The 22,389-nt window shown below is 47.7% G+C and overlaps 1 protein-coding gene and 1 long non-coding RNA gene across 2 annotated transcripts in view; one reads left to right on the plus strand and one right to left on the minus strand.

Annotated features, from left to right (window-relative positions):
- Positions 1-1,151: 1,151 nt before the first annotated feature.
- On the minus strand, positions 1,152-11,579 carry LOC113611753 (uncharacterized). The gene is made up of 2 exons (XR_003429577.1): positions 11,395-11,579; positions 1,152-1,572 (listed from the first exon to the last, which is right to left on the minus strand). It is a non-coding gene; the product is annotated as an uncharacterized LOC113611753 (long non-coding RNA).
- The window catches only part of ATP1A1 (ATPase Na+/K+ transporting subunit alpha 1), a 33,264-nt gene continuing 21,474 nt past the window's right edge, over positions 10,600-22,389 (plus strand). The window contains exon 1 of the mRNA XM_027091098.1: positions 10,600-10,942. Coding sequence (XP_026946899.1) covers positions 10,931-10,942 — 12 coding nt within the window. The 5' untranslated portion in view covers positions 10,600-10,930. The remainder of the gene's footprint in view (positions 10,943-22,389) is intronic.

Raw genomic sequence — 22,389 nt, forward strand, 5'->3', positions numbered from 1 at the left:
GGCTTCCCTGGTGGCGCAGTGGTTGAGGGTCCGCCTGCCGATGCAGGGGACGCAGGTTCGTGCCCTGGTCCGGGAGGATCCCATATACCACGGAGCGGCCGGGCCCGTGAGCCATGGCCGCTGAGCCTGCGCGTCCGGAGTCTGTGCTCCGCAACGGGAGAGGCCACAACAGTGAGAGGCCCGCGTACCGCAAAAAAAAAAAAAAAAAAAGGACCCCCTTAAAAGAGGCTGAGATTCAGACTTCTTTGGAGGTGTGGCTGCTATAGAAACCTGCAGTCCAGCAGTGATGGAAAAACAGGAGGGTCTGAGCTACAGCTGAGTTTTAGGAATAGCCTGCCACTGAGTGGAGGGGAAAGTTGCTAGAGGCGTGGGCTGAACAGCTGGTCTCAGGACTTCTGTTATGATGGTAGAAGTGGTGGTAATGGGTAACAGTCACTCATTCCCAACCTTAGGGTGAAAATGTTCAACATTTCACCAGATCTGTTTTCTTGATGTTTTTCGAGGCTGTGGGCAACACCCAGGCAAAATCACAATATGTTTCTACCACAAAAAGCCAACCTTTTATCATCGGTGGGGTATGATTTATGGTAAGAAGGGCAGCTTTAAATAGGAAAATAAGGTTACCAAAGAAATCTCTGATCCATGCATTGAAAATGGTAGGAATTTTGCTGCTATACCAGCAACTCTTGCCCCCAGGGCACTGGGGCTCATAGGTCCCACCAGCCCCCCTGCAACAGGATCTAGAATCAGTACTTCACCATCCACCACCACTATTCTAAAGTGTGGGGATCTGATTTCCTGTACATTAAGCATGATCCAGATGCAGGTAGATGGAGTTCTTCTGATTAGAATTTTCAGAGGAGCCAGGAGGAGAGGCTGCTCTGTGGAAAGGCAGGGCTGTGGGTAGCTGGCTGTTGTAGCAGCAGAGAGAGAAACAAGAGTGGGCGAAGGAACAAGGAGATCTGAGACACTGTCCATTTGGCAAGAAACAGGAGAGTAAAGAGACAATAATGCCTTAGAGGCTATAAAATGTTAGTGATTCTAGATCAATATCAAAAGAGCCCTATCAGACAGAAGCCAGTTTTGAAGAGGAAATTGGAGCTTAGCTGCTTCAGGACAGGATATGGTGGATGAAATAATCTTATGGCAGCTTTTCAAATTTAGGCAAGTGCCCCTTTATTGGATTAAGAAAAGAGATCTAAGCCAGGCCAAGGGAGCAGAACGGAGCCTGCTGGGAGTTGGACCAGGCTACTGGAGGCTGCTCTGGCTGCCTCGGACTCCCCCCTCGGCCTCCACTGTCTGCCCAGGCCTTACCCCAGCTCCACTCCCAGGCCCTTGCCCCCATGCTACTGCCCTCCATGTTCTTTTCAGCATGCTCCTCCATCAGTTGGCAGAAGGAAGAGAAAAGTCTGCGGATGTTGGAGCCAAGAGGGCCATGGAGTGGAGCTGGTCACCCAGCAGCTCGAGGAAACCCCATACAGGTGTGATGCAGAGTCCAGGAAACTGTCATCGGACACAGAGCGGGCTTCCCAGGAAAGGAGTTAGAGGAGTCTCGCCCTGAGCCTGGCACCCCTGCAAGAGATTTTAATTTAATTTTACCTTGACACCATTCAAGGCTTCCTTGAATTTTCTCAAATTCAAAACAATAATGTGTGTATTTGTCTGTGTGTGTGTGTGTGTGTGTGTGTGTGTATTCAGACGTAGCTCCATTGAGACACGAGTGAAAAGAGGTCGAGCGAGATTTTTAAGATGAACCTATACGAGTACCCAGAGCAACATGGAAAATTCTATTTTCAAAAAGTTGATCCTTTAAATTGCACGTTTTGGATAACCCTCAGTTCTTGGTTTGGAAGCGAAGCATCTCTGTCCTTAAGTAGATGTTTCCGAGTTGTCCTAAAGCTAAGGAAACAGCACGGTGTAGTGGAAAGAGAAGGGGCTGGGGTCTCGATTTGACATTAAGCAGGTGGTTTGTGACCCTGGGAAAAGCACATGCAGCCTCACAGACTCAATTCCTCTGTAAAAGAGGAGAGCAGACCAGGTTATCTGTGGTGTAGAATTCTCATTTCATAAGCTCAGTGTCCCTTGTAAAACCCAAACTGCCTGCGAGTGAGATTTCTGTCCAATGCAGAGCTCCCCTCCCAACTCAAGCATCCCATGTTGCCTGAGCACAGGCTCCTAATTGTACTCAGTTCTAGACATTTCAGATCCAGGGAAACAGACTTGAAGGAAAGTACAAGGACTTGCTCAAGACCACCCAAGTTCCCAGCATTCTGTCTCCTTTTATATCTTGTCCTCGCCAACCGTCCTGCTTGACACCAGCTCTGCTGTGCACGAAAACAGAAGGTGAGGCTGCGAGTTGTATGCGAAGCTAGTGACTCTTTTCCTGCCATGCGGGCATCTCAGGTCAGGGCATGGGACTGCAGCCCCATTCGTGCTGCTTGATAGTTCCTCCCTTTGGGGAACAGGAGTGGCTGGCAACCGTGAAGCCTGCTGAGAAGGGCAGGACATGGCATCCAACCCATAGATGGACACCTGATATTCCTCCCAGGCTGGCCACCCCTCTTTCCACTATTTGAGGAGTTGGAAACACTCAGACTCCTGAATCCTCTAAGAGAGCAAGGTGATTTCAGTCATACATATTTCTATCACGTGGATGTCCAAACAGGAAGACAAAGAAAACTGGCTTTTCATTTTTTGTTTTCTTAAGGCAGCATATGACCAGGAATGGATGAGACCAACATGACTGCTTTCATTCTAAATGTCTGCATTTAGAATCTACCTAAGAAATCTACCATGCATTGAGGTAACCTGAGAGAAAACTGCTTTCGCTATTCAGGAATTAAGGTTTCTGTATCGTGCATGGACCACGAGCTTGCGTTTAGAAGTCAATGCAAGACTTCGGCTGACACTTGCATACCTGTCAGGAGCCACTGATGAGAACCCGGTGGGCTGCTTCAAGCAGAAGTCAATTACCCAGATGGCAACTGTTTCTTAATTCAAAACTTTAACATCACCTTTTTTTTTTTTTTCTTCCATTATGAAAAAAGCAAAGGGGAAAGAGAATACATTGAGTTTGAGCACTCTGGTTGATAAGGTTAAAGGCATGAGAGGGAAGTGGATCCCTGGGCCCACCTAGTTCCCTGCAGCTCCAGTCTGCAGCATGGTGCCTGGAAGACTCAGCTGCTTTTTCCAGGATCGGGAGTGATGGCCCCGAAACACAGCATTCTCTTGGGCCTGTTCTTAGGAAGAGGAAGAACTCTCCCTTGCCGATTAGCAACTGCATTAGCAGATGGTATCTATCTTTTTCTTTCTTTCTTCCTTCCTTCCTTCCTTCCTTCCTACCTTCCTTCCTTCCTTCCTTCCTTCCTTCCTTCCTTCCTTCCTTTCTTTCTTTCTTTTGTTTTTTGTTTTTTTATGTAAAAAGGAAAAAATAAGAAAAGGCTTTGATGGTTTTAAGTTGCACTTCCAAGTGCTTTCTTAAATGCTTTCTTTTTCCCAAGGAGGTTGTGCTGTATCAGCCCCTGCAGTCCAGAACATGGATAGTCAAGCTTCTTATTCTGAAGGTGAAAATTTCTCCATGAGGCCAGTGCTGCAATGCTTTAGTGCAGGGCTTATTTCCCTGGTCCTCACCTGTGGTTTGGTGATAACTAGACCAATTCAGATAGGTGGAGTGTTGCCCTAACCTTGCTTACCTAGCTCCTGCACTCTGTACTCTGGTTTCTGCTACAAGCTGGCTGTGTGTCCGCAGACAGGCCCGCTGTTGGATACAGGAGGTTGGTGGGGGCAGAGGAAAGCCAGCAAAAAGCAGATTCTGTTCTCACTCCCTCCTCCTCTAGACAAATTTTCATGGATGCTTTCATCCGTCCTTGAACCTTGTTTCTCCCAGGCTGAATAGGAATTTGAAATCAAGACAATATCATTCCTTACACTTTTTGAACAGTTACTATGCAACAGGCCTGATGTTTCCTTAAGAGTATCATGTCAGTTGACTCTCACGGCAGCCCGGTGATATGGTTACAGATAAAATAGACTCAAAAGCTTCATGTGAGGAGGAAGATGCAATTGCTTGAAGGAATTATTCGATTGGGAGCCTGTTATTGGATCAGCTGTTTTGGGTCCACCCCCTTTAGCATCGTTGCTGCCCCTACCCACCACCTCCGTCATCACCACCCCACCAGCATCTCCACCCTGTCTCTACTGCCATGCCCACTACCAGATGCGAAGTGTCAAAGCGACAGAGAGTTGTCAAAGAAATAAAGAGCTGAAATTTGTTGACACGGGGACATCTTTTATTTGAACTGTCTCGACCATGGAAGCCAAATTATTCATTCATTTGGCCTCTTACTCTATCATCACTATCCTTTAGATTGCTTGTTCTTATATGTGAGATGGGGAGCCAGGCAGCTTAAATTTTCTTTAGTCAGTGGAACTGCATCTAGAACTGGTCTCTCAGGGAGACGCAAGAGGGACGAGATATGGGAACATATTTATATGTATAACTGATTCACTTTGTTATAAAGCAGAAACTAACACACCATTGTAAAGCAATTATACTCCAATAAAGATGTTAAAAAAAAAAAAAAAGAACTGGCCTCTGGGAGAAGTGGAAGCCAACCAAGTCCTTCGTCTATTTGGAATTCGGCATAGCAAAAAAATATTAGGAAAACTGGGTAAACTGCTGGTACCATCCCTGCAGATTGAATCATCTTCCAAGGTCAGAGACTTGTATACTAACAGATTGTTAAAATTATGTCCAAATCCCAGTTTTCCACTGTGTCCAGCAACTTGAAATCCTCTGTTTGGGAGAAGCGGTGAATGATTGGGATTATAATGGGGATCAAGACATGCATGTGTGTACACAAAAAAGGAAGAAAATAAAATTAACATGCCATCTCAAAGCTATATGGGGAAACGTGGATGTCCTGAGATTCTGAATTCAGTAATACCATCAGAAGAGCTTTGGTAAATGCACTGATTGGGAAAGCTTATCCCACGGTTCTGGTACTACCAGCGGAATATTTCCAAAGCGCAAATCTGATCATGCCACCTCCCTGCTTAAGATCCTGCAGTGTCTCCCTGTGGGCTACAGGATAAAGTCCAAGCCCTTAGAATGGGCATCCAAGTCCTCCACAATCTGGACCCTGCTCGCCTCTCCAGGCTCATCTCCTGCTGCATTCTCTCTCACAGCCTACGCTCTAGCGATGTTAAACTACCGGCCAGTCTTCCAACAGACTAAGTTTGCTTAGGTGCTGAGGGTCTTAACCCATGCTGCTGCTTTTGCTTGCAACCAACCCCTGCTACACAAACACATGCACACGTGCACCCGCACGAGGCTCCACTTAATGAACTCCCACCCATCTTTCAAGATCCAGCCAAGGGAGCCTTTCCAGCTCCGCAGGCAGAACGGACCACTTCTTCCTTTATGCCCCCATGATACGCTGCACAGATATAGCACCTCTCACTGGGCTGCTAATATCTCTTTGCGTGTCTTTCTCTATGCCAAATGGTGAACTCTATGAGGGTAGAGAATGCGTCTTCGTTGTCGTTTTATGCCAGCAGCAAACACCATGTTAGGCTCAGAGTAGATGCCCAGTAATGGCTATTCTTGGGGGTTTTCTGTTTTGTTTTTTGTTTTGTTTGTTTCTTTGCACGAACTAGCTCTTACTTCTGTTAAACAGTGTAGAGTGCCAGAGGTAGGGGCTGGAGAAGGGAAGAAAGAGAGGGGACTTTCTTAGGGGCTTATCAGTAAGAGTTCACATGTAGAGGTTACCCATCAACCAAATGGCAGACTCCAGAGTAAAACCTAAGCTGTTAGAAATGAATTGAGCTGGTTACTATTTTTGTACCTGACCTATTTTTGGGTTACTTTCTACAAAAACTCCCAGACTCTTGTAAATGAACCAAACTACTTTTGGATGGTTTTGTATTCTCTCCTATTATGGTGGCTTTTCACTCCACTGAAGGGAAAATCTGCACAGTCCCTGAAACCCAATTTTAGTGCAAAGTCATCTAGGGAAGAGTGCTGTTCTCAGTGGAACCAGCTTTCACAGAACTTTCTCGATTGTTTTTCCATGCAGGATTTAAAGGCCAAGAATAGCAAATCTATCTACCCCAATGGTAGCACTCATTTCCTTAGTGCTCATGCTGTATTCCCCTGAGAACAAGAAGGGTTCGATGACACTTATCTGCTGCCTCTTCTCTGCCTTCGGCTTGCCCGTGCTGGCTTGTAAGCCTGCCTGAAGCCACGTCTCTACTGCCTGGACACAGATAGGACTCTGGCAATAGACTATTTTAAGCTCCAGATCCCTTGTTTGTTGCCATTTAATTTTTGTTTGCAATGCCCCAGTGGTTGTTGATTTATAGAGAACAAGGGATGAGTTTTTACATGGGTTTTACAAGGGATGAGTTTTTACATTCCAGGATATTGTAAAATCTAATAATGTTTTGAACTGGGGTGAGGGGAGTAGCAGTGTACTGTGGGGAGAGTGCTAGAAAAGAAGACTCAACGTGACTCTGAATTTCAGGACTCAGTGTAGAACACCTGGGGAACAACTTCATAATTGTTTCATTTCCAAAGACTGCTATTAATAAGAGCAAATTTTTTAAGTGGCAGTTGTATTAAAGGAATGCTGAGGAAAAGACTGATGAGGACTTGACTCTGTGTGTTTAATAACAGCCTCCAAGACAGGGACCAAGAAAACGTTGACTTTTCTAAATAACCAGAGGCAAAACCTAAGGGCTTCAAAAATCATTAACAGAAGAAAATATGTTTACAAGCATACTAAAGAGCTCTGATAGGGAGTTAAGAGATGACTGGAAAACAGAGTCAGGGAGGAAAAGTTTCAGGGGTCAGAATTCTTTAGCTGACAGATTTCTGATGGTCAGTGGTCTGCCTAGAACTGTGCTTTTAAAGCAGGAGGTAAGATGTCTGCTGCTAGACAGGAAAAAAGAGATTTGCAATGGCGAGATAGACGTTGGCTAGGAAGAACTTTGGAATGATGTCAAGGGTTGGCTTTAATACAGTGATAGTGGCAGCTAAGTGGCTTTCTGGGGTACCAAGGGAATGGTACAAGATAAAGATGCATGCTTAAGATTGTTTCCATGCAACCTTTAGTGCAAGCTGGGCCAAAGAGACTTCTGTCCTTCCAGATCCCCAGCTCATTGATCTCGCAAATGTTTGCTTCCAATGGAAAATGCTAACTTCACGTAGGTTCCAACTCTTATTCTAAAGCCCTTAATTGCAATGGCATGTTTATTCATTTCAGCAAGTACTTACTCAAAGTGCTAGCACACTTGGCTCAAAATACTGACTTGCATCATATTTTTCAGACATCTGCTGACTATTCACAATGACTGGGCCAGCCCTCCATGGTGTGTCAAATCCTCCTCAAAGCCATCCACACTTGGCAGCCTTGAGGGCTGTAAATGCTGAGTCTCTGGACCAATCAGTTTAATTGTTTCCCAAGCTACGAGTTTAATAAGAGCTGATAGAGTAAGAGGTAGATAGAATAGAGAGGCAGAATTTGCCCTACCTTCTCTTCTGGAAGTTTCTTTTATCCTCAGCATTGCTCTGGGAGTTTGAAAAGATGCACAGTAGTGCTGCCAGTGTCCTGGGACTATCCAGTGCCAATCACTCCCTGGGCCTCAGTTTCTTCATGTAAAATGAGGGGAATGTTTGCTCTCCACGGTTCCATTCAGAAACCTCTCCCAAGAGGAGGAAAGAAGCCTGTCCCCCAAAAAGGATATTTCCCCCTTTGGTCACCTATGTTCCAAAGCATCTCTCTCACATCTGAGATTTCTGCACCTCAATTCTGGCCACAATGTCCCTTTGTCTTAATTTTATAGGCGTGTTCAGGGCTCCATAGTACAACCTGGCAGGCGTTCTTTACAACATTCTTTCCCATAAAAAGTTTTCAGCTCCTGCTTCCTTATCATGTTTTTTCCCTTCACCTCTTAAAATTTGTCCTCAACACCTGGCAATAAACTTTACCCCTAAAAACACCCCTGAAAATTGCCCATAAGTGCCGAGACCATAACACTTGGCTGTAGCATTTGTAGAAACATCAACTTTAGAGGAGTAATAGCAAGGCCCTTTCTGATATTCTGACCTGTTTTTGTCGAATTATGTTTCTTTCAACAGGACTGCAATGAAAAATGGATTATCAAATGACTTGAAAATGGAATGGGATTTGCCTCTAGAGGTGGGATCAGGTGGGTCAGAACAGTGGTGGAGGAGTGTTTGTTGATCTATATCAGTCATTTTTATAAAAGAAATGGTTCTCTGCCTAACGATGATGCACACAGTAGACTGATGAAGAGCAGAAATTTGCAGAAAAGGCTCTTGCCGAGAGGAGAGGCACGTGGAAACCCTCTCTCTGTATTTGTGAGGACAGCCATGTTGAAAGCAATTAGTATTCTTCCACCAAAACTTCCTTGGTGCTATGCTCAAAGACCACATTTTACAAGCAGGAAGATGGGTTCCCATCTTGCAATTTTGAGGCCAGGCTCCCCCATTGCTAGCTGAGTGGCCTTGTTAGAAGGAAGTCCTCAAACCTCCGGTTTCCCACGCTGGAAAGTGCGGCTAAAGCCCTTTACCTTTTGGACTTGTGAGAGTTCTAGCAGATTTTATATGTAAAAGTGCTATGTGGAGGTGATGACAAAGTTTGGATTTTAGTATTTATTTTTATGCCTTTTCCCCTCTCTTGCATATAGCTAGAACTTTGAGGTCCTGAAAGGACCTTCGGTAATCTTCAGCTACCAAATGAACAGCTGTAGAGACCAAGGGAAATGCCTTGATTTATCAGGTTTATGTTGTTGAATGGGGAAAAAAATTGATAATTTTACTTAGGAAGGGAGGAAAAGGTGATCCGCTAGCAGGAGAAACCTCCATTGTTCAGACTTTTGCTTTCTACATTTTGTTGTTGTTCTTGCTGTGTTTTTCCCATGCAGACCGGGGCCCAAGGGATAATCAATCTCAAACAAGCTGAGAGATCTTTAGCAAGCAAAAGCTTCCTACAGGTTAGCGGTAATGGTGGATGTAGGGCATGTCAATAAAGCATTTCCTAGACCCTTGGAGACAGAGCCCTGATAACTCTTCATAAATTCCTTCTGTTGAATTAGCAGCATTGGGAACTCTGTTCTGGATTTGGGGGTTCTTTCCCCAGCAGTCACGAATTTGAATTCAGTTGGCCATTCCTCTGCTCTTCAGGGCCCGCACTGATTTAACCAAGGTTGAAGGTCGCTGGAGGAGGCACCAGCCCTTAATGCATTCTTGGGCAAGAGGAAAGAAACAGTTTCTTCTAAGAAGGAACAAGACTTAGGCTAATGGTCTAACTGATAACACAGTTGCTACTTTTTCCCCCTTTGTTTTTCTTTCTTCCTTCCCCCCTTCCCCGTTTCTTTCAAGTTTCACATCTTTCCTCACGTTAAATTAATACTTGGAGTTGATAGGGCCGGTTTTAACTTGCTTAGGAAGTTAATGTTTTCCTTGTTTCTAGTCGGAATTCCCAGAGACATGGAGTGACTTTCTCCTGCAAATCGTGCTTTCCCAGAGTATGCTTGACTTCCCCACAACATTGTTAATAATACTTCGCTTTTTAACTGTAGGAGACCTTCAGCCATTGCAGCCTCTGCAGAAGCTGTAATGGGAGAAAGCCACACAGTGCAGCCAGGCCAGGGCCCTCTGGGGGGTTCCTGGACTCCTCACCACACTCCAGGCCCAGGTCCCTCACAGCACCAAAGGCCCTGCTGTGCCAGGTTGGGGGCAAGGAGAGGCATGAGACAGGCCCTCAAACATCTCCTCCTCGGAGGAGCCCCTTTTGCTAAGGATATGCATTCCCTTAGGTTTCAGTTATTCCTCTCCCCCAAAATGAATCCCCAAACTGGAAAAGCAGCTTTCATTCACACAGTAGCGTGAATGAATTCACAGCAGGCCCTTTGGATTATCATTTGGGGGTCTTGAAGCAAAGGAGGGAGAAGGCACTTGGGACCTCCGGCAAGGCCAGCTCAGGCCCTGGGGGTATATGGATAACGGGGATACCAAGACCACGGGAGGCATTCGGGAGGGCACCAAGAGGCTGGCCGGGGAGGCCATCGCAGGTGGGCGCGGGGGCCTGGACTCCTTAGGGGGGGCGCAGTCCCTCCTGCGGGCGCTGGCTGCAGGCACATCCGACCCCTCACCCCCATCCCGGTACTTCCCTTAATCCCAGAGGAGCTTTCCGATGCCCAGAAAGGCCCCTCCGCGCAAGGTTTCTGCCCCGGGTCCGCGGAGATTCGGGGACCCAGTTCCGTGGACGTCCCCGCACCCACCGAGGACCTTGCGTGCCCTCCAAAGCAGGCCCGTCACGCAGGGCGGCGGGAGGGGGGCGCGGGAGCTGCATGGCCGCCGAGTTCCCGCTGCCCAGCCAGCCGGCGCGCCCGGGAGTGGCGCGGCCGCGGCCTCCCGGGATGTGGGCACACGCGCCCCAAGGCCCGGCGCCCTCCTGCCGGGAGCCCGGACCGGCCGCAGCCGGCGCGGCCCCGGCCTGGGGGGGTGGGGCTTGGGGCGGGGGCGGAGCCAGGCCCGCGGCCGGTGTCAGGTTGCTCCGGTAACGGTGACGTCTCGCGGCGTGGGCGGGGCTAGCACGCAGGTTGCATATTTTAGGAAGTGAGGAGGAGGCGCGGGCTTGAGCTGCGGCTGGGTCTGGGGCGCAGAGCTGCGGCGGGAGGAGGCGGACACGTGGCAGCAGCAGCGGTAGCAGCCCCGGCGGCGGCGGCAGAAAAGGCATCGGCCCGAGCCGCCGGCCGTCTTCCCTCCTTCCCACCCCGCGGCAGCCCTAGCTCCCTTCTCTCCGCTCCCCCGGTCGCGCTTGCTCGGCCGGGAGTCGCTCTCTTCGTTTCTTTCTGATTCTCAAGCAACAGGACCCGGCGCGGGGCACAGACCACCGCCAGTATGGGGAAGGGGGTGAGTGTCCGGGGAGCCAGGGGAGGGGCACGGGGAGCCCTGGAGGGGAGGAGGAGGAAGAGGAGGAAGTCAGGAGGGCGACCACAGCCAGCGGGAGGCGGAGGAGGAGGAAGCGGCGGGGCGCGGAATGGGTTGGCAGAGCGGTGAGGCTTAAAAGACGACGCACTTTGGAAATGGAGGAAGCGCAGTAATGAGGGGCGGGCGGGGGAAGGGAGCGCTGGGGGGACGGAGGGCGGCAGCGCCGGGCAGCGCTCACACCCTGGAGAGGGGCTGCGGGCCCTCGAGTCCGAGCGCGCCCGGAGTCCGGGCTCCTGGAGGCGGCGCTCGGGAGCCGCGGGCCCAGGAGGAGGAGGGAGGACGGCTGCTGGGCGGCCCCGGCAAGGAGCGGGCCGCCGGCGGCATCCCCAACCCGCTCCTTCCCTCCCTCCCTCCCTCCCTCCGCCCGCCCTCACCTCGCGTCTCTCGCCTTCCTTTTTTTCTCCGCCTTTCTTGCCCCGAGGAAAGGCGTGCTCCTCCCCTTATCCTGGGGCGCTCTGCTCGGCCACTTCCCGGACTGCCGTTCCCGCCGCGGCTCCTGCCCGGCGCTGGGGGACTTGCGACGCGGGGGCGGCCTTAGGGTCCCAGGCTCCTTCTGGAGGCTTCGGTCTTAGCCAGTTGCCCGCAGAGGCGGCCGCCCTCCCCTAAAGGAAAAAACTGGCTTCCCCTTACTGTGGAGCCGGTTGGGCAGGCTGGTGCCAGAAAGGGTGTGTCTTTGCCCTAGGATGGCCTTTAAGGTATACTTTTGAGAGCTTCAATGGGCCCCTTTCCATAAACATGGGATGCGCCCGGGGCAGCTGGAGCAACTGGGATGGTTATCTTAATGGTGGGGAGGGTGTGTGTAGATTTTTTTGAGGGATGATCCAGGAAGGAGCACAGGCTGATCCACCAGGGTCTCCGGGTACTATAAACACGAAAAAGGACGGGAAGTCGGGGCAGTACGCAGTAGGAGTGCCGACCTGCGGAAGAGGGGTGTTCCCAAAGGAACGAGGGAGGTCCCCTGGGCAGGAGAGGCGAGCGCTGTGGGGATACCAGAACGACGGCTGGTTCCTGCATTTCTGTAACTTGGAGCTGTGATAACCCGTAGCCACGGCAAGAGACTGGGTGGCAGACCCCAACGGGGCCAAAGTCCAGTCGAGAAAAGTTTATACAAAAGAAGTTGATGGGATAAAATGACCAGGTCAAGAGAATACTGGTAGGAGAGAATCCACTCCATTGTGTCCAGGGCTTGCTCAGTGCCTTGGCGGTTAGTAGGTCTTTGAAGGTTCTGAGGGCTCCTCCGTGTGCAGTGAGTGATGGGCGAAGAGGGACGGTGCATTCTTTGGGGACTCTAAATGGATTTTGAAAGAGGTCATTGAAAGGCTTGGACCTGGTCGAGAAAGTAAGGAGAGGTGGGAATGCACAACTGGCATCTTCTAAAAGCACAAAATGTGGAGGGCTGGCTCAGGTCAAGTAGCTGAAAAGAGCTGAGTGCCAGCCTCTGTACTTCCAGGATGAAAACTGGGTTAGTGGCCTGTGCTTGTACCACACTATCAAACCCTAAGTCATTCCAGTAAACAAGCTCTTTAAAGCTCATTGCTTTGTCTCTTTCCCCTCAAAAAAAAGTTTATTTCTTGAGCCTCACATTACTGACTGGGGGGCTGTAGAGATCGTAGATATGTACCCGGGGCCTAGGAAGGTGAAGTGATTTGCTCAAGGTCAAATGGTTGGTTAGTGACACACCAGACGTTCCTGATTCGTGAACAGCCTGTGGTCTCCCAGCCTGAAAACTCACTCACTCCATAACATTGCATGATACGCAGAACTCTCAAGTTATTTTTCAGATGAAACTGGGTGTTTGTGAGGCTGGATTAATGGACCAGAGAGATGTTTGAATAACTAAGTTATGTCCATAGATCTATATGTCCCTTTCGTAACCACACACATGCACAGTGGTGGTAAAGAAAGCAACATACCTGGGTCGTGGAGGTTCAACCTAGATGTCTTATGGATTTTTAATAAAATGCCTAGTGGCTGGCAAACACAAAATTGAATTGTAACTGGTTAACACGGGCTGATATGCTGCTTATCTGCTGGGTTGTAGTTAGTATTTTGGGTACTCTGATAAATTAAACAAGGGGGGGTGGTGTGTGTGTGTGTGTGTGTGTGTGTGTGTGTGTGTGTGTGTGTGTGTGTGTGTGTGTGTGTGTGTGTGTGTGATTCCCCTGGGATAAAGTTACCCCTTTGTCCCCAATGACTTACGGTGATAGTCCAAATGTTCAGAAGGATATTTTATGCTCAAATGTTGGGATTTTTCCACATGGGGATTAGAATGTGGGTGGAGTGGTGACTGAAGCCCTGCTGATAATTGGTTAACTAGGAAGCCAGTGCTGGCAGCTAATTTTTAAGGTCATTGTTAATTTCTTCCCCTCCCCTTCCCATTACTGTTGGGAGCCCAGGTTTTGGTGATATTTCAGGTGATTTTATTTCTCCTTAAAAATCGATCTCCTAAGCTTTTGGTAAAGAAATGGAAGAACAGCTCCTGCTGAATCATTCCTGGATGAAATAGGATTTTGTCCTTTTTTTCATACTGGGTGTTTCTGCCAGTCACTTGGCTTAAATCCACAGCTAGGCCTACCACCCACAATCCTTTAGCTCACCAAAGGTACGCAAGAAACTTTCTTTTTTCTCAAGTTTACAAAAAATGAGGGGAGGAGAGATGTCACCTGCTCCTTCACTGCAGTTCTCCATCGTTTGAACATTAACTTAGTTACCTAGAAAAGAAACCATGGTTTATGGGTAGTGATTTAAAGAGGAGCCTGGGAAAAGGTGCAGGTGAAGGTTGCACAAGGGATACAGATGTCAGCAGAAATCCTGGTTGTATGGTAGCACTATCAGCTGCCCTTTGGGAGCTCAGCTTGAAAGTGTGACTAAATTCCCTCTGGCTGCTATAAAGCTAGTACTTTAGACTGAAAACATCGCACGGCAGAGTCCTCAGAGTGGAAGGTTGCCCAGGCCTGGCCCGAGCAAGTGGAGTGGTTACGGGAGGAACTGGTTAACTAGCCCTAGGGACAGAGAAGAAGGTTGGGGATGCATCACACCGTTTGCCCCTGTCAAGTGTTCAGTGTATAAGTGACGAACAGCCCCCACCCCCCTCGCCTTTCTGTACCCTGCTCTGAGGGTGTATTCTCTTTGGGTAACTTACTGTTTGTTAATTTGTAGTTTTCTCTGCCAGGAAGTTTGTAACACTCTGTGACTCACCTTTGGGTGGGAGGGTAGGAAAGGGGGAGGTCTGCATCATAAGTCTGAGGAGATTGAGAGTAGGCTAAGCCTGACAACCCCCGTCCCCAAAAGGGGGCGAGGAATTTTTTAAAATCCAGTAAAATGTTTATTCAGGTGAGGAATAAAACTTAAAATATCCAGACCCCTGGAAGTGTTATTCCTAAATTGCACTTAAAAAAAGTGAATTCGGGCTTCCCTGGTGGCTCAGTGGTTCAGAGTCCGCCTGCCAATGCAGGAGACACGGGTTCGCGTCCCGGTCCGGGAAGATCCCACATGCCGCGGAGCAGCTGGGCCCGTGAGCCACGGCCGCTGAGCCTGCACGTCCGGAGCCTGTGCTCCGCAACTGGAGAGGCCACGACAGTGAGAGGCCCGTGTACCGCAAAAAAAAAAAAGTGAATTCAAATTATAAAGCCCAATAGACTGGGTACCCATCCATTCTCCATCCCAGAACCCTTCTAAAGCATTGTTTTCTGATTATTTTAGCAACAAATGAACAGATAAGTGACTTTCTGTTCAGTCAGGCTATGTTCCTTTTTTTGGGGGGTTGCATTGGGTCTTCGTTGCTGCGCGCAGGCTTTCTCTAGTTGCGGCGAGTGGGGGCTACTCTTTGTTGCGGTGCCTGGGCTTCTCACTGCAGTGGCTTCTCTTGTGGAGCACGGGCTCTAGGCATGCGGGCTTCAGTAGTTGTGGCGCACAGGCCCAGTAGTTGTGGCTCGCGGGCTCTATAGAGCACAGGCTCAGTTGTGGTGGTGCACGGGGCTTAGTTGCTCCGTGGCATGTGGGATCTTCCCGGACCAGGGCTTGAACCCGTGTCCCCAGGCGGATTCTTAACTACCGCGCCACCAGGGAAGTCCAGGCTATGTTCTTTCACATAGCATATCCAAACTTAAGAGTGAAAGAGGCTTTAAGGAAAATAGTTTTCGAAGGATTTTGTATGGAAAAGTAAGTAAAGTTAGTTTCTTTATTTAAAACAAAGTTTTTTAAAGCCCTGAAGTGTCAGTTTCTCATCTGGCCCTTCGGTAGAATACTCACCCAAGTGGAAGTCACCTGTGTTCCGTTTAGAGAGGGTACAGGGGAAGTGTGAGCGGCAGCTGTTGTTGGGATTGTAAAGCATTTGGTGTTGAGAGATCTAATCTTTATAAACTATGGGTTTTTGCTGTTCGTCAGTCTTAAGTCTTTTCAAAACTAGAAAATGGTTTTTCTTTCAGCTGAAAAAAAACTACTGAAGATTGAAAAGCATGGGAAATATTGAATACTGTGAATTACCCTCCAAAGGGAAGCTGAGGGGAAGTGTCATTGGACACTGCTGGGATGCTATTAACGGCATCTTTGAGTTCTCGTTTACTTTCACTTTCCAAGTAAAAGGCTTTACATTTTTAGAGTCTTGGTCAAAGTCTTGTGAAATAAAATGGGCTTTTCAGCCCTCTGTGAGGGACAGGAGGGTGAACATTTGTGCTGTGGTACCTTCTTCTAGACGCCCAGGGCGCTCTGCCAGCCAGCAGGCCAGAAGAAGAAACACGAGTGTCAGATCAGATGGGCTCACAGTAATCAGAGTTGCTGCTTTTGGCCAGCAAAGCACTGGGCAGAATGTTTCCCCATCCCTGCCAGAGCTGTCCAATTTTGGATTCCGCTGAAATTACGTGTCCAGTAAGTGATAATGTGAAGGACAGAGAATTTTAAAATCCACTACTTTTTTTAAAACTCTCCTTCGTTTATATATTTTTGGAAAAGGAGCCATAACCAAGTCAGGTCTGAACTTTCTCACGTTGCTATGAATCGAATGTGTGTGAGAGGAAGTGTGTTCTTTGGCTGTAGTCATAGAGAGACTGTTCTTTGCCTATGAGTCACCTCCTTAGTTGTGTTTAAATCTGTCGTCAGGAATCCACAAGCAGTTCTTCACATTTATTTGACTAATGTTTCAGATAGCAGATTCTGTCAGTGAGGATAGAAGCACCCCACTCTACCCCTCAACCCACTCTGCAGTTTTTCTCTCTGGTTTCATTTGGACCCTGAGCCAAGGGGATTTTGGCCAGTGGACCCCATTCCTTAGTTCCTTTGTGACTTTACAGTGGATTATATCTGAGCATTAATTATCTCTGTACCTGGTTTTATTCCAGCCCTGTTCAGTAACAGCTGGTAGATGGTTTTGGTTGGTGATCTGAAAAGTTGACCCTTGATGGCTTGTGTCTTTGTCTTTGGGACCTGGGTTGTTTGGGGGCCTGATGATCAGTGTGTTAAGGTTTTGTGGATTGTTGAGACTTAGTGCTTGGTTTATCCTTCCAGTTTGTCATCGTGGTGAGGACAGGGCCTCACGCACTTGGGGTGTTATCTTCTTGTGTTTTTCCTTTATCCTCCACATGATGCTTAGATGCTTGCTAAGGTGCCATGTTGGTTTTATTGGTTTCAACTCAGGTGGCATTTCTCTAGTGACCCACCAGACGTTCCTGATTCGTGAGCAGCCGGCGGTCTCCCAGCCTGAACGCCCACTCACTCCCTAACATTGCGTGATACGCAGAACTCTCAAGTTATTTCTTGAGAGTTCTATTTCCCTATTTCTCTAGGGCCTGTCACTGCCTTTGTCCTCTTCAACCCTGCAGCTGTTTTACTTCCCACCCTAGGCTTCAAGGTACCAGTTGAGGAGTGATCAGGACTTACTGGAAATTGATTCAGTCCCCTTTTAATGCTTGTGCTGGTTATTAAGCCAGGGTCTCTCAAACCAACAACTTCTTTTGAGTAGCACCAGCTAAAGAGTGGCCTGACAAAATGAAAAAAGGCATGAGGAGGGCAGCAAATGGGTGGAAACAGGCAAAACATTTTAACTCTTCATTACCCAGGTACCTAATGTAGAGGTAGAAAACCCCATTGAAAAAACAAGTTTTTTTAATTTTAATTAACTGAAAAAGCACATTTTTAAAGAGGTCGTAAATCTAAAGTATATTGATTATTTAGATGTTTAGAATGGTTTTTTTTTTTTGGTACGCGGGCCTCTCACTGTTGTGGCCTCTCCCGTTGCGGAGCACAGGCTCCGGACCCGCAGGCTCAGCGGCTATGGCTCACGGGCCCAGCCGCTCCACGGCATGTGGGATCTTCTCGGACCAGGGCACGAACCCGTGTCCCCTGCATCGGCAGGCAGACTCTCAACCACTGAGCCACCAGGGAAGCCCCATAGAATCGTTTTGAATGATCATGGATGTATACTAACTATTGCAGGTAGGGTGGACTGGCAGTCTCGTTGAAATTTCACATGCAGGCAGATTGGGGAGGAAGGTTAAGGCTTGTTCATTTTGGGCTGAGGGAACCCGCTGGCTAGAACTGGAGCTGTTTTCTTTGCCCCCTGCTGGCTGATGGGCTGCAGCCCAAGTTTGGAGGGACTGAGCTGGGCTCACAAAGAGACCCACTGCTTTGGCCTGGCTACTTGGTATTCCCCACCTCGCGGCAGGTTTAGGTGAGTGAGAGAAGACTGTGAAGGCCAGGTGTCCCTCGGGTCACGTCCTCTTCCTTCTCTGCCCTAAACGCTGCTCTGGGCTGCAGAGCCCTGCAGTGCCATCCTCTTTCAGCCCCAGCCGTCTCCACCCTCAGCTCCCTGGATGGAAAATCCTTGTACATAAACTAAACTACTTAATCATTTAGGAGCCATCGGAGGTGTGAGGAACTGCGATTGGTCATGTCTTATATCTTTATAAGTTTCAATTGACGATGAAATAAAAAATGCCCCAAATGAGGTGTTTTTTTAAAATTCATAAAGACTTTTCATAGTAAGTGACGAGTGGCAGTGATTTACATGTTCATTAAAACCAAGTTATAATAACCTTTGTGTAGTGCCTTGCAGAGTACCTGCACATACACGTTTGTATTTGATAATGATTAATCATATATCACCCCAGGGAGACTGGAAAGCCTACCCGCGCCCCACTTTTTACATAAAGGAAAGATGTAGCCCAGACTAGGCAGTGCCTCTAGGTAACCAGTGAGGATCGGAGACCATCCCTTCAACTTCCTGCTAAGGTGGAATTTGCCAAATTGGGTTCAGAGGTATCCTTTCTACAACCCTCTTGGCCAGCTTTGAAATGCGCTGCATTTGGGGCAATTACTTTTACCCTCCTCTGGCCCCTCTTGATAGTCCAGAGCTTTGTCAGTTTTGGAAACAGTGCTGTTTTCAGGTGTTTTGTCTTTGGATTTGATGGCAGCCCCTTGATTCATCTATCAGAGATGCCTCTCTAGAGTCTTTAGTAGTTACACCAAGTGTTATTCCCATTTTAGGCAACGAGGAACCTGAGGCTGACTGTTCAGGGTCATATAGCTGGCACATGGCAGAGCTAGAGTGACTTGGGACTGACTTAAAAGTACCATCCATAGTCCTGTCCAAAGGGTGTGGACATCTCTGCTTCCAGGTACCCTCCAGACTTTATCAGCAGCAATTTCGGAAGTCTGAAGACCTCTGACCTCCCGGCTGGCCACAGGGCACTGTGCTGATGTGGTGGGAGCTGTGGCCAGACATCACACTGCACAGTTGAGAAAGCCTCTAAGGCCTGATGGGGGCCGGTTGAGATGGGTCCGAAGGCCTCGGGGCAGCTTCAGCTGACGAAGACGTCAGGTGACTCACGTCCAGGATGGAAACTTGTCTCCTAAACTCATTGCACCTTCTTTGTGTGCCTTTGTAAAAATTTTTGGGATGTTTCTCTGCACCTGTCATATCCGCTTCCCACGCCACCCCCTTTAAACTGTTAATTACTGAAGAAGAGGAAGGAGCATCTCCAGCCCTAGCAGGCCTTGCTCATTGTAAGGATTTGGTCTGGGTTTTTAAAAAAGTGAACGTTGGGGCCTCAGCCCTGGTGGCTGAGGGTGGGCACCTTCCCAACGTTGCACACCAGCCCCACTCTGTGCGTAAATTCACAGACAGACGTGAATGGATGACAACAGAAAATAGTGTTAGAATGGTGGGAATCAGCAATTTTGCACAGGAAGCTTTGGGAGATGTTTACTGACTGTAGTCTCCCTGAAGCTGGGACAGAATTGAACAAATGAGGAGTTTGGTGCTTTGCAAAGTGAAAAAGCTGCTAGTGAACTCTCTTCTCCTCTATCAGGAGAAGTAACTGAAATTAATGAAGCTTTTGCAGAAAATCCAGGGCTTGTCAACAGATCTTGTTATGAAGATGGTTGGCTGATCAAGGTGACACTCAGTAACCCTTCAGAACTAGATGAACTAATGAGTGAAGAAGCATCTGAGAAATGCATAAAATCCACTGAGGAGTGAAAATGGAACCCCTAAAGAAACTAGTTTGAAACAACTAAAAAAAAAATAATAAACAAGCGCACCTTGCTCCAGGTTTCAACCTTGGTTCCTCCTGTCAAGAATTTTCTCACTCCATCTCCTGAGCACCCCTTCCCTCTACCCAGATCAACTGGTGGCAAAACTCATAGTGAACCGTTGAGAGGATGAAATCCCCAGGAAGCACAGGGCGAAGTAATGACACTTTATTTTAGGCTGTGTCACACTGGGCAAGCCCCTGCCCTTGTTGTGACCTTCCACTTCCTAAATTAGAATGGGATAAACAAATGTTCACAAGTGGCCCTTTTGGGGGGGTGGTATGACAGTGGCCTTGAGCCTCCATTGTGTACCCTTCCCCTTTCTCAGAGACGGCACAGCGGTGCCCAAGGGTGCTGTTGCAGGGAGCCCGGTCACTGCCTGTCTTCCGTGGAGGAAGGAGAACTGACCTGCATTTCCTAATGGAAACAGTGGGAATTGTGTGCCCAGTGCCCAGAGGAGTGGGCAGGTCATCGCAGTAGATGCGGGAGACCATATTATCATTCCCCTTTTCATGACCTTTGTTTTTCCCAAATGCTTTTAAAAGAAATAATAAAGAAAATGCTGTCTACCCAATTTTAGGTTGTTCCCTGTCCTACCCTGCACCACTGCACCCCACCCCAAACACACACACACACATTTTTTTTCTGCTTTGAAACTAGTATTTGAGATTGGTAGGGACTCGAGTAATATTTGGTTCCCATCAAGAAAAGCTAGTATTATTGTTTTACTTGTAGGGAAGCACTGAATTGCATAAGCTGCCTGGTCTTCTGGACATTGCCTAGTGAAACAATTAAAACTTGAAGGAGAAGAAATATCACTTGTTAGCACTTCCCCTGTCTCTTTCACAGATATCCTGTTTTAAACCACCACCCCTTATATGCCATGAAGGGATGAAGAATGGGGAGGGTTATTAGGGAATCTTGATTTCCAGCTACCTTAACCACTGATAACTGAGAAGCTTCAGGCAGGAGATCTGTTTTGTAAATGGGGATAAAACTCTGGAACATGTCCAAGGTCTAGCTGCTCCAATAATTCTCTCCCCCTCTTTTGGAGTGGAAAATATTGAAAGTCGGAGAATAACCAAAGCCTACAGATGGTGAGGCAGAGGGCTTTTAACTCTGATTTTCATATCTTGAAGTTAGATATGTTTTAATGATACTCAACTTGCTTAATGAGAATTTGTGAACTGGATTTAAGAAATCAATACAGACGGGCCATGTGAGTCTTTCAGAGATCCCTAGTCAATGTCTTTGACGTGCTTCCTTATTAAATATATGAAGGAAGTATTGTGCTTCCTTATTAAATATATGAAGGAAGTCCCACTTTAGTTCCTCTCTGGTGGGAGCCCCGTCCTTTGTTTTGTTTGTCTGTTTGCTTCCAGTGTGTGTGATGATGTTTCATTTTAACTCTGGCCCCAGAGCTCTCCCAGAGAGGCTCTCGGCACCGTGTGGTTGCTGTGTAGTGGAGAGAATGTGGAGAATGTTGACTATCTTTAGACTTGCTTCATTCTTCACAGATAAGATACGGAAACTAAAGAACACTCTGAAAGAGTTAACGGGCAGGGAACACTGTAAATGTGACCACACAAGTTGAGCAACGTGAATACTGTACACGTCTCTGTGTTTTGGCAACACTAACTAACCTGGGGCCAGGATCTCTTTAGAGTCTTAAGAAGGTATTTTCAAATTCAAGTGAATATTGTATTTATTTGCAACCCTATCAGCTATGACTGAAAGACACCTATATGCTTTAATTTTTTTAAATTTATTTTATATTCAGCACAGTACAATTTTAATCTAGACAGTGTTTCTACTTGTTGCTTTAGTAGCTGGTGAGGCACTCCTGAAAATCAGAAATGATTAAGGGAGAGCCACAAATGAATACAGACAGCACCGCATAGCACCCATTGTAAGAAAATTGCTACTGTAACTGCCTTTCTTTGCCCTTCTTAGGTGATATTATCAGTTTGTGGGCTGGGGGCCTCTGGAGTGAGGGGCGCCTTCTCTCCAGGGACTACTAGCCTTGGGAGCACCAAGTTCAGGCTTTGTGTAGCTGAGCTCAGGCGTTTTCAACAGGAGGTGGGGGAGTGGAACAATCTAAATTTAAACTGTGGAATCAACGTTTTCTCTAAAAATTGTTCCAGTTTTCAAGAGGCGTAGGTGGATCCTGCGAACTGTGAGATAATGCACATGCTTTTCCTACATCCTGGTTGTGTCAAAATATTTCCAGGGACTTGCATTTGGGGGCTTTATTCTCGGGCTGCAGGTTGGGGTGGGGACTCCCTTTTTCTGTCTTGCACTTGAAGAATTTGAAGGATCCTTGGGCTGACTTTTTTTAATAAGATGAAAAGGTCAGTGCTCTTAAGGCAAACCCTAAAGATATTTAAAGTTGATCCGAAATGACTTCTTTGCAAAGATAAGAATTTAAACGTCATAATAAAAGTCATTCGCATTTAGGTGTGTGTATCAGTTAATCCTCTCAAACCTCTAAGGAGGTAGGCGCCATTAGCTCCATTCTAGGGAAGAGAACAGAATTTCAGAATTAGTGACTTGCCCAAGGACACACAGCTATTAAGTGGTGGAGCCCAGGGTATGAACCTGTCTGATTCAGAATCCAAGTGCATAAGTACTATACTGTACTCTAAGTTAGTGATGTGAAGATAGTTTCATTCTTTCAGTGGGGAAGATGGAGGGCCATGGCATGGAAATGACAGCACAACCCTCTCCCCGCATTTACCCCAAATGGAAGCAACTGGCAGGGCCACTCTGAGGCCTGACAGGACTTTCCCATTGGTCTTAATGCCCTAGGGTGCAGATGGCCTGACCTGAGCTAATGATGGCAG

This window comes from Aethalodelphis obliquidens, unplaced genomic scaffold (genome assembly GCF_003676395.1).
Source record: "Aethalodelphis obliquidens isolate GAN/ISIS:26980383/991018 unplaced genomic scaffold, ASM367639v1 scaffold70, whole genome shotgun sequence".
Taxonomy (NCBI): domain Eukaryota; kingdom Metazoa; phylum Chordata; class Mammalia; order Artiodactyla; family Delphinidae; genus Aethalodelphis; species Aethalodelphis obliquidens.